At 39.7% G+C, this 11292-nt stretch overlaps 1 protein-coding gene across 6 annotated transcripts in view; it reads right to left on the bottom strand.

The window, feature by feature from the left end:
• Positions 1-11292, bottom strand: part of LOC144018960 (ral guanine nucleotide dissociation stimulator-like) — a 37509-nt gene that overhangs the window by 4867 nt on the left and 21350 nt on the right. For 2 of the 6 annotated variants that reach the window (XM_077521686.1, XM_077521684.1), the window contains exons 7-17: positions 10834-10937; positions 10675-10759; positions 9160-9237; positions 9001-9087; positions 8803-8835; positions 7691-7812; positions 7501-7596; positions 5721-5946; positions 5527-5631; positions 269-541; positions 57-171 (exon numbers count right to left, since the gene is read on the bottom strand). In XM_077521686.1, the coding sequence (XP_077377812.1) occupies positions 57-171; positions 269-541; positions 5527-5631; positions 5721-5946; positions 7501-7596; positions 7691-7812; positions 8803-8835; positions 9001-9087; positions 9160-9237; positions 10675-10759; positions 10834-10937 (1324 nt within the window). The other 4 variants (XR_013283559.1, XR_013283560.1, XM_077521685.1 and 1 more) reach the window with 4 other exon arrangements.

The raw sequence follows: 11292 nt of genomic DNA, 5'->3' as shown, positions 1-11292 counted from the left end.
GTCAAGGTGATAAAAACAATGGCTGTGACTTTTGCAGACAGTTGTCAAGATAGTACCTTTGTCTTCCGAGATCTTCTGCACCAGCTCGTAGTCTTCCGTTTTCTCCCTCTCCAGATTGTGTTTGATCATCGCCTTGCGGATGACGGCCGGCGTCTTGTCCTGACTGGTCACCTGTGCGAAAGGAAAAAACATCAAACGCGTGGTCGTCCAAAAGGTTTGAATGGAGCTCGCCGAATATGGCGCAGACGCGAAGGTTGCGTAATTTTACCAGGATGCTCTTGTACATGTTCCCGTTCTCCACGTCGAGGCTGACGCGTATGATGCAGCAGTCGTCCACCTGCTGGTTGTAGAGCGGCAGCGACAGCGTGGAGTAGTTGGATACGGCCGACACCGAGCGCTTGTGCGAGCGCGACAGCGACAGCGACAGTGCCGCCGCCGACGACACAGACGACGACGACGCCGTGCTGGAGCCCGACGCCGAACCCGAGCTGGAACCCATCCCCGACGTGTCCAGAGACGACAGCGACGTGCACTCCCAGAACTACAACGTAAAAATACAGAAAAGAAGAGAAGCGCTTCCGTCATGATGGAATTTGTATTTTCTTTCATGAAAGTGAAAGTCAAATGTTGCAAGGAGGAAGGGAAAGTGACCTTTTAAGGTGGAAATGAAAGTAAAATATTTTAGTGAGTACGTGAAATTTAAACATGTTTAATTAAGGAGGAGGTGAAAGTAACATTTTAAGGTGGAAATAAAAGTAAAACGCTCTAACTAACGAGGTACTGAAAGTAAAGTTAAAAGGAGAAAGTGAAAGTCAATTAAGGTGAAATATACTGTAGAAGCAGTGTCATCTTTTAAGGTGGAAATGAAAGTAAAATATTTTAGTAAGTGAAATTTTAACATGTTTAAGGAGGAGGTGAAAGTAACATTTTAAGGTGGAAATGAAAGTACAAAATTCATAACACGAGATACTGAAAGTAAAGTTTCAAAGAGAAAGTGAAAGTAAATTAAGGTGGAATTAAGGTGGAAACAAAAGTAAAATATTTTAGAGAGTAAGCGAAATTTAAACATGTTTAAGGAGGAGGTGAAAATGAATTTTTCTTCCAGTCACAGTAAAATAAAAAAAATAAAAAATTTATTTAGATTTTTAAGGAGAAATTTGCTCTAAAATTTTAAGGTGGAAGTCAAAAGTAAAAATTTACTGTAGAAACGGTGTCCTCTTTTAAGGTAAGTAAAATGTGCAGTAGCAATGATGTCATCTTGGAGGAAGTGAAGGTTAAATATTTTAAGGAGGAAGTGAAGTGTTTTTAACTGGAAATGAAAACAACAATCTTTTCAGGCAGAAGAGAAAGCTAAGTAATGTTTTAAGGCGGAAGTAGGAGGCAGAAATGGCAAAGAATAGTCTTTAAGATTTTGAGTTTGATGGAGGAATTAGATCCAAAATTTTAAGGTAGAAGTCAAAAGTCAAATTTACTGTAGAAATGGTGTTGAAAGTACAATTTTCTTCCAAGGCGGTAGTCACAGTAAAAAAAAATTACAGAATTTATTTTGCGTTTTAAGTAGGAATTTGTTCTAAATTTTTATGGTGAAATGGTGTCGTCTTTTAAGCAGGAAGTGAAAGTAAAACGTCCTGTAGCAATTATGTCATTTTGGAGGAAGTAAAGGTTCAATGTTTTGAAATGAAAGCGAAAGCAAAATAATCTTTTCAGGCAGAAGAGAAAGTAAAGTAACGTTTTAAGGCGGAAGTAGGAGGCAGAAATAGCAAAGAAAGTCTTTAAGGTGGACGTCAAAATGTTCTCAGGAGGACGTGCACCCAAGAAACTGTGTTGACCAAGGAAGTGCAATTAAAATGCGTTAAGAAGGAAATCAAATGTTTTAGGGAGGAAATGTACTGCGGGATATGGCGTCATCTTTTAAAGCCCCAGTGTGTAGCTCACGACCGCCATCTATCGGTCAAACAAGATAATGCAATGATTTTAAGCACACGAACTACGGCGTCCCAGAGAGACCCTACTTCAACAGCCTACCACCAATTTCACCGGAACAGAACGCAAACAACTTCTGGTATTCCCTCGAGTGATGACGTAAGTGAATTGCATTTGTTAGACATACTGTACAGATCCCTAATAATTGTGATTTAGTCATTTAATTTCAGAATTAATATTTTTGTCGGCATTGTTTGGAAATACTGTACGTCAGCTAATGATAATGGCTATCTATGTTCATATTTGTTAGTGTAACTAAACCATGCAACAGAGAACACACAGTTATGTTATACGTTTTATAGACATGTGGACCATCTCAAAGGGGGCGAGAGAGACGACGAGGAAGAGAACGCGGTGCCTCGTAACGTACAATTATGTCATCATGGAAAAATAATTCCATTCGAGCATGCATGTGAATGGCTCAAAACATACCTTTGCTTGGAATATGTGGTATTTAGATTACATAGTTTGCTGATATGTTTAGTATATCGTGCAAAAATAATGGTGTTAACTGAACGACACATCTGCAACTCAGACTCGTAACCCCCCCGTGTCTTGTTGCTACTAACCACTCAGAAAAGTGCTGCTTACAAAAACATTTGAAACCCTTTACTCAGATATCGATTTGTCACCATGTTGAACAATTTTACCTAATAAATATCACTAAGCAACTTAATTAGTTTTGATTGAAGATACAACAGCTTCCTTGTACTTCGATGTGCAGGAATTTACATGGCTTTCACAAATAGTCTTGCTCACGTAATAATGTACTTCATTGGCTCAGTGACTTTCAGTTCATTGTTTGGTACCTCATCTGACATACAATTGTTACCTTCTTGCAGAGACTCGTACAGGAAATGACCATGGAGGAACATGAAGATATCCAAGTCCAGCTGATAGACTGACACCAAGAAATACTTTTTGACACATCAGCACCACCATGATTTCCTGTACCTGGATCCCACATCAGCACCACCATGATTTCCTGTACCTGGATCCCACATCAGCACCACCATGATTTCCTGTACCTGGATCCCAGACTGCAGCACCTTGGTGGACTTGTAGCAAATAAGTGACACTTTCCCAGATCCTTGAGGACAATACAAAGGTTTTTTACCTGGCATATAATTAGTCCATGTCTGACACTTGTTGTTGTAGTTTGTATAACTTGTATATTGTTGTTGTGTGTTAATTTGTACATTTTGAATAACTAAAAAAATACTATTTCCTTTGGCGTCAACATGCAGTGTTCATTCGACACCTAACCTAACACTATTTTACATGACCAGAAATGTAAAACATCAAAAGCCTGGAGAATTATTATAAATGCTTGCAATGACAAGGAATTCTTCATTGGCCAATGAATGTAAGGTACAGTACATGAAAATGAATGAATAAAATAAAGTAAAATAAAAGTCTACATGAAATGAACATATTAACTAAAAAAAAAAAAAAATGCTGTTAGAATATAATGAGCTACATGAATTGCAGTTGTTCCAGAATTTTACCAATACGCTGTGCATTTCAAAATATGGAAAATAGACATACAGGTTTGGGCCAAAAGTAGTGTTACAGAGCAGGTATGTGTTGTACACAGCTAAAATATCTGATTAACTCAATACCATGATGGTTTTTTGTGTGTGTGTGTGTGTGTGTGTGTGTGTGTGTGTGCTGACATTGCCCCCCATTAACATTGCAACATTCCTCAAACTCTCCCGAACACAGTATGATCTGTAACACTACTTTTCGCCTACTCTATGATGTTATTGGGGCAAAATTAAGGAAGGCTTGTCCATTGATTGTGTGAACAGACTGCAGTAAAAATGAAGTCACTTCAATGTTTGCTGGTTTTATTAAGTTTGACATGCTCCTTGACTGCACAAGTACATGTTATGGAGTGAGGGCATGTTCCCACCAACGATGATATCATATTCTTCAAAGGCTTGCTGAGGAAAGTGAGGGAGGAGTCACTCCATGGCTTCAGACACCTGGTCAGCAGGTCCTGTGTAAAACAAGTGGTGCTTGTACATGTGACCATTCCGTATTGCTTCACACAAAAAGTTCATGTAGTGTGCAATGCCGTCCATATGTAAATGACATACCAAGACGTCGGCTGACTTCAGTTTGTTGCAGCTCAGATATGGTAGGTGGAGATACTGGTGGTACAACACCGAAGCCTTCTGGGGTCCTCCATTCAAGTGTCCTCATTCGGGGCATTCCAATATGGCTGCTGACTCTCCCCTTGATATTTTTTTTTCTTGCAGGTCGGTGATGTATTTAAACGGTGCATGAATGCTTGTATACATCAGAATATGGTTCTGGAACCCCTCAAGTTTGGCTGTTGATCTAGTGTGACACAAACAAAAACACAATTATAAAATAAAATAGAATAATTGATGATACTACTATATGTCACCAACTTTCCAACAAAGCCCCCAAAATAGAGGTAAGATCTTTAGTTTTTGGGCCCAAAACATTGTATTAGTTAGATAAAAGTAACTTGACTGCATACTGCATAGAATATGCAAAGGCTGCTTGCTTGTCGAATTTCCGTGGAAAACGTGGCAGCCTGTAAATTCTTGTGCACCCAATTACACAATGGACCAGTACACACTTGAGTGAGAGAGTTCAGACTCTAGCAGTGCTTACGGTACAGCCAGCATTTAAGTCCAGAAAGTTATTCCCTGCCGAAAATTAATTTCGAGAACCCTATTTTCACCAACCACAACGAAAATAATTTTCAACTCCTCCACTAATACAGTATGCTTTAGATTCTCTATTGAAGTTATGGGCAAATATACCTCCGAAATCACAGTTACATTACATTACACAATAACTTGCGCATTTACTCTAAATATAACGTGCCAGCGGGAATCTTTTTTTTTTTTCAAAGCAAGTAGCTACATAACGAAATCGTTCGAGTGGTGCGGAGTTGCTAATCAACAGATACAGTGATCGTAAAACAAAGGTACGAACATCGTATTAATTAGTACGGAGTATACTTTTTCTCTCGCTCTCAAAACGTAAACACAAATGTACTCTTACTTACCGGTCAAGTAGAAAGCAGTCGAAGGCACCGGCACGTCCCAAACCTAGTCTGTTCCTCATTTCTCTCCATCTGGCAAATGCGGCTACAATATAAACTCTTGTTTTGTCGCGCTGAAATAAAATAAATTCCCAAAGTAAGTGTGATGCTTGATAATGCTCTCTTCGGGGACCGGAAACTCTTCTTCTTCGTGGACATGCGGTCGCCATACAAACCGGAAGTGCGTTCCAAAAACGCGTTAAGAAATGGAGCGCTGAAATTTGTCTTTGACGGCACCCGTAGCAGAAAGATGGCGGCGAAACATGGCAGACACTAGCAGGCGAGGCGCGGACATGTAAGATAATTTGCGATTTCTAGACTAACCGTTATATTTTAAAAAAGTACGTTTATGCGATACAACATATCTTTTTACATACTACTAACACAAACAATTGTTTTTTTTTTCCGAATGATTTATTATTTCACCACTAGATGCCACTGTATAATACTGAGTGTACCTTTAAGGTGGAAGTGAAAGCGAGTGGTACCGTCGAGGTCGTGTCCGCAGCCGAAGCTTCTCTCCCCAGCACCGAAACCGAAAGTTTCACCGAAGGCGTGGACGTCTAAAACCAAAACACCAAACTATTATTAAGAATAACGATTCTAATGAAAAAAAAAATAGTGCGCCAGAGCGTGGTCGTCAGTCCTTCACCTTCCGCTCGAGTCCCTCGGGCGAGTCCGAGAGGAAGCTTGCGTTGACGTCCTCCAGGTCGGAGCCGCTGGAGCTGACGGAGGTGACGCTGAGGGCGTCGCCGCTGTCGCCTCCGCCGCCTTGGTACGGTCGGAAGTGGGCGTGGTCGAAGGACTTGGAGTGGGAGCCCACGCCGGCGCCGCTCCCGGCCCCCGAGCAGCCCGAGGAGCCCTCCGCCAGCTGTCGACTGGACGCACAAGATATTAAACATCGCTTTCCATGTAGTGCATCTTGATGGCTCGCAAATAAAATCCTCGTTTAGTCATTAGGGTGTCGGGAAGGAGTCAATATTTCATATTATAGGCAAAGGTAGTTCATTTCAAGCCCCAATTTCAAACCCAAACCCTTAACCCAGGCTTGGAACCATAATATGGCTTTGAAACCCTACTTCAGACGTGATCATTTCTAATTTGAGGAACGACCGTACTTGTATAGCTAGCATCAGATCCTAACTTGAAATCCTGCTGTGGTTTCAAACCGTAATTTAAAGATCGAATTCAGTCTTGAATTCTAACCCTGGATTTAAACCTTAATTTAAAACTTCACCTTTTGTTTCAAAGCCCAATTCAAAACCCAAACTTTTTGCTTACAACACTAACCCTGGTTTGGAACTTTAATTTAAAACTCGATACCTAGATTAAAACACTAATTTGTAAACTTTACTATGCTTTCGAAAACCCAATCCCTGGTTAGGATTAAATTTATGACTTAAAACCCAAATTTGAGTTTAACCTGTGCTTCAAATCTGAATTTGGAAGTCTACTCGTTTGAAACCCTAATCCTTCATTTGAAACCGATAACCCAGGTTTGAAACCTTCATTTTGAAAACCAAACTGTAGCTTTGAACCCTGACTTGGAACCTTCATTTTGAAACACTAAAATAAGGTTGAAACTAGGGCTGCACGATATTGGAAAAACATGCGATATAGTTGCTGAATATAGCGATATCGATATGTAACGTACCAAGTGAAATGACATTTTTATTATTTAATAAAAGAATTACATTTTTTTTCCATGTGGTAAAATCATCAAACTCAATGTATTCTTAATTAACTGTAATTACCTCTCGATAATGTTGAACTATTTAAGTACACTGTGTTCCAACTATGTTTTGCATTTGCATTATTAGGGTTGGAACACCCATGGAACTAGGGGTGTGGAAACCAAATAAAAAGAGAGGGTGAGGAGGGGATTTTTTTTTTCCCCAGAGAGTGCAGTTGTAAATTGTATCAATCAGTTCCTCTCCTCACAAGCTTTGAACTGAGTTTCTTCTCTCGTTTTTTGTCATGTTTAATAAATGTCAAACAGGTAAACCTGACAGTCTGACTGGTCAAATTTAGATAAAAGCGTAAAATTCCATATCAAACTTGCGCAGCCCTACTTGAAACCTTAATTTGAAAGCATACACCTGGCTTCAAACACTCATTTGAAACACTAACCATTCTTTAGAACCCAATCCATGGCTTGGATTCATTTTGCCTTGAAACCCTAAATGACTTCAACGGTAACTTGAAGCCCTAACCTTGTCGAGAAACCCTATTTTTGAAAGCCTAACTATAAGCGTTAGACCTTCATAACCCTGGCTTGGTAGAACCCTAATTCGAAATCCTAACTTTGGGTCCCAACCCAAACCCTAACCCAAATTCCGAGTGCAGGTGCGGCACCTGACGTCGACGTCAACAAACAAGCATGTCGACTTCAGCCTCAACAATCCGATGCTAAGCTAACAGCGCTAACTCACTCGCTCCACCGTTTCATGATGCCGCCGTTCTTCTTGGCCCGCAGCGTGTTGCTGGCCGACTCCGACAGCGGCTCGATGTCGCACGACAGCTGGTAGCTGCGGGGCGAGAAGGGAGGGAAGTCAACCAACTTTTCCGACGGATGCTTTTAAATGCAACACCACAAACGCAAACGGCGAGCGTTCGGTTTACCTCTCGGCCTCGCTGAGCTTCTCGGTGGAGGCGAACCACTCGCGGAAGTGCGCGTCCTGCGTGAAGCTGTAGTTGTTGGACGCCAGCTGCAGCAGTTTGATCTGCGCGATCACCTCAAATTCCTGGAAACGTGGAGGTGGATTGGGGGGGGGCACATTCAAAAACATGTCAACGCTTCATAAAAAGTGCAAATCGTAAACAAGTTATTTAAAAAACAAAAATATCAACAGGATTTTAGAAAACATGTCAACATCATGTAAAAAAAACAGTATACCATCAACAAAACAAAGTACATTAAGTATATAAAACAAAAAAAGATTATAAAAAATTATAAAAAGGTCAGCATCTCATAAAAACGCAGTATAAACACAACAATAGCACATAAAAAATACTTTAAAAATAATTATAAAATAACCCAAAAATATCATGTAAATTAAAAAAAAAAAACATGCCAGCATCACACTAAAAACTACACAAAAATGTCAGCACCACTTCAAACTCACAAAAAAAACATGTCAACACATGTAAAAAAATACTACATAAAAAACAACACTATGTAAAAACTACATTAAAAACAAACCCAACAGTACCACATTAATAAAAAAACAAACAAAAAAAACACTACAATTCAACACATCGCGTAAAAAAATATTGTCAATGCCACGTAAAAAAAAACAAAAACAAAAAAAAACATTAACACCATGTAAAAAACAAGTCCAAACAACATAAAACCACCCAAAAAATGTACAAAAACACATAAAAACGTCCAAATCAAGTAAAAACACACCATGGAAAAAAAACAATGCATCAACACCATGTAAAAGCATGTAAAGAAAAAAAAAAATCACATTAACACCACATATAAACCATAACAACATCACGGGTAAAACATGTTAACTATGCAAAAAGGAAAAAATAAAAAATAAAATTAAAAATTAAAAAAAAAATCACAAAACATATCAAAACCATGAAAAAAAAGAAAAATTATAACCACAAAGAGAAAACGAAAAAAAAAACACCACACCACATTATAACCACATTAAGACAAAATCACATTAACGCATGTCAAGCTAAGCTAAGCTAAACTAAGCTAAGCGCTAATGGGTACATACCTTTCGTCTCTTCTCAAAGTTGATCAGACCACCCTAAAAAAAGACACAAAAGAAAAAATCTTTCACAAATGATGATCAATAAAACGACAAGGCCACAAATAAATCATGACCTAAATTAAAAGTGCAGCGTTAACATCATGCCTGCAGTGTAAAACATCAGCTTAACAGATGCCGTGCCGCAGCAAGGACGACACTGACCTCGGTGTAGTCCTTCATGGCCGTGTCCATCATGACCAGGTCTGTCAGGAAGGTGCCCAGGTACGGAATGGTGCCCTGCATCACTCCCTGAACACAATCACAGTGAGCGGACGTGCGGGTTTGTAGACGTATCACAAGATGGCGCTAAGCTGTACCGACCAGGTCTCTCTGCTGCTGGTGTCGCCTCTGAGCTCGTTTGGGATTCATCTCCAAAGTAGCAAACTTGGACGTTCCTTCCTGAGGGGGTCACAACAGTAACGCAAAAGTGTGTTAGTGTAATTGACGTCACTGTGTTCTTCTTCGTTTGATTTTTTTATTACATAGTGATAACTGAGACACCTTCTCTTACAGGCTACATTTTGCAATAATTTACAATACATTTCTCTATTTTAAGTGACAAGCCACCATGTCTCATCATAGAGGTGAACTTAGGAAAAAAGATACAACAGAAGGGAAAAAAATTGACCCCTGAGCACGACCACATGTCGGGAGCTAGCCAATCAGAGGACAGCTATTTGAGAGCCAATCGGAACAAAGCTTAGTTTCATATTGAATATTCTTGAAAGGCAATTTTCATAAAAACAAAAAAAAAAAACAGAATATGTTGGAAAAGGGCATGCTGGCGCATTTCCAACCCAAATGATCTAGCAATCCCAATTTGGACTGTTTTTGAACAATATTTGCTTAAAGAAATACTTCACTTATTTAGCCCATTATAACAATAAAAAGTTTATATTTTGTCTATAATTAATTTTAAACTTTCATTAGTTTTCACGTACAAATAGTACCTTTAAAAACACATTTTGCAACTTGCTGTCGATTGAAAGTGACATCACAAGGGCTCAGGTAACCAATCACAGCTCAGCTTGTGAATGTCACATAACCAAACCTGGAATCAGGAGAGCTGTGATTGGTTACCTGAGCCCTTGTGATGTCATTTTCAGTCAACAGCAAGTTGCAAAATGTGTTTTTTAAGGTACTAATTGTACATGAAAAATAATGAAAATATCAAATTTATTATAGGCAAAATATTAATGTTTGACTGCCAAAAATGGCTAAATAACTAAAGTACCTCTTTAAAATTAAACACACAAAAACAAACAAACCAAAAAAAAATTACAAGTGACAATGGCATGATGAAGTAGGGTCCAAATTTTTAATACAATTTTTAATAAAATTTAGATTAATCCGACAATTATTTTTCTAAATATATAATGAAATAAATCACCTTGTTATTTAGTCCCTTAACACAACAATAAATATATGAATTACAAAACATTTGCATGTTTGACAAGATTTCATCCTTTTAACATTAGTTTGACATCACAGAGGGAAAATAAAAAAAAAAAGGGCTGATTTTTTTTTCAACTTTTTTTAGTAGGGGGGGAGGGGGTTGAATGTGATTATCTTGTGTTGTGATAACACTACAAAAATTCCTCTAAAAAAAGATATTTATTTGTGACACGGCATAAGTGACGCAACAGGCACATTAATGCACAAGCATCAGGAGGCCAGCGTGGCCTGCTGGCAGCCGATAGAGCCGCTGGCCGACGCCCCAGGGTGTTCCCCCAACACTCGGGCCCTTATCTATGCCCGTCAGACACGTGTCCTCCATCATGTCACGTTCACGTCACATGAGGGGGTTCCCACCTCATACACAAACACCCAACGCACCTTCACGAGCAGCTCCCGGCTGAGTGAGTAGTTGTTGTCGTCCGAGAAGATCTCGGAAAGCTCGCGGAAAGTGCGGAAGCTCTCCCTGCGGATACAAAAAAGCCGTTACAAAAGCGCGTTACTCGGACCGAAGCGTTTATTTGGCATTCGAGGACAGACCGAGAGACTTCCTCCCAGGTCCTCTTCAGGCGGTGGACGGCGTTGCACTGCAGGGCGGAGAGGATGGCTCGCAAGGATGAGAAGTTCTTCAAGATACGACACTCCTGAAGGCAACACGCAAAGTGTTAAAACATTTGTTTACGCACTAAAATCCAGCAAAAAAAAAACAAAAACACTTCCTCCATAAAACACTCCAAAAGGGGTCGGGGGTTTTAAATGTGGCTTTTACGCTGAGGGCTTTGAACAACAGACGGGGTTCCGAGAAAGTTAGCCAAGTTGGCTAAGCCCCCTTGGTGCTTGTTTACCTTTTAGGAAGCTAGCTAGTTAGCATCAGGGGCTAAAGCCACACTGTGGCAGGATTTTTACTTTCTGGACCTGGATTTGCCACCTCTGGTCCTACCCAATGATAGGGTTTCATGCAAAGGCTAAAGTATGTGTCAAATTAGGGTTTCAAGCCTG

The sequence above is a fragment of the Festucalex cinctus genome, chromosome 5 (genome assembly GCF_051991245.1).
Source record: "Festucalex cinctus isolate MCC-2025b chromosome 5, RoL_Fcin_1.0, whole genome shotgun sequence".
Lineage (NCBI taxonomy): Eukaryota > Metazoa > Chordata > Actinopteri > Syngnathiformes > Syngnathidae > Festucalex > Festucalex cinctus.
Note: the sequence above shows the minus strand (reverse complement) of the source record. Positions and strands in the feature narration are given on the sequence as shown.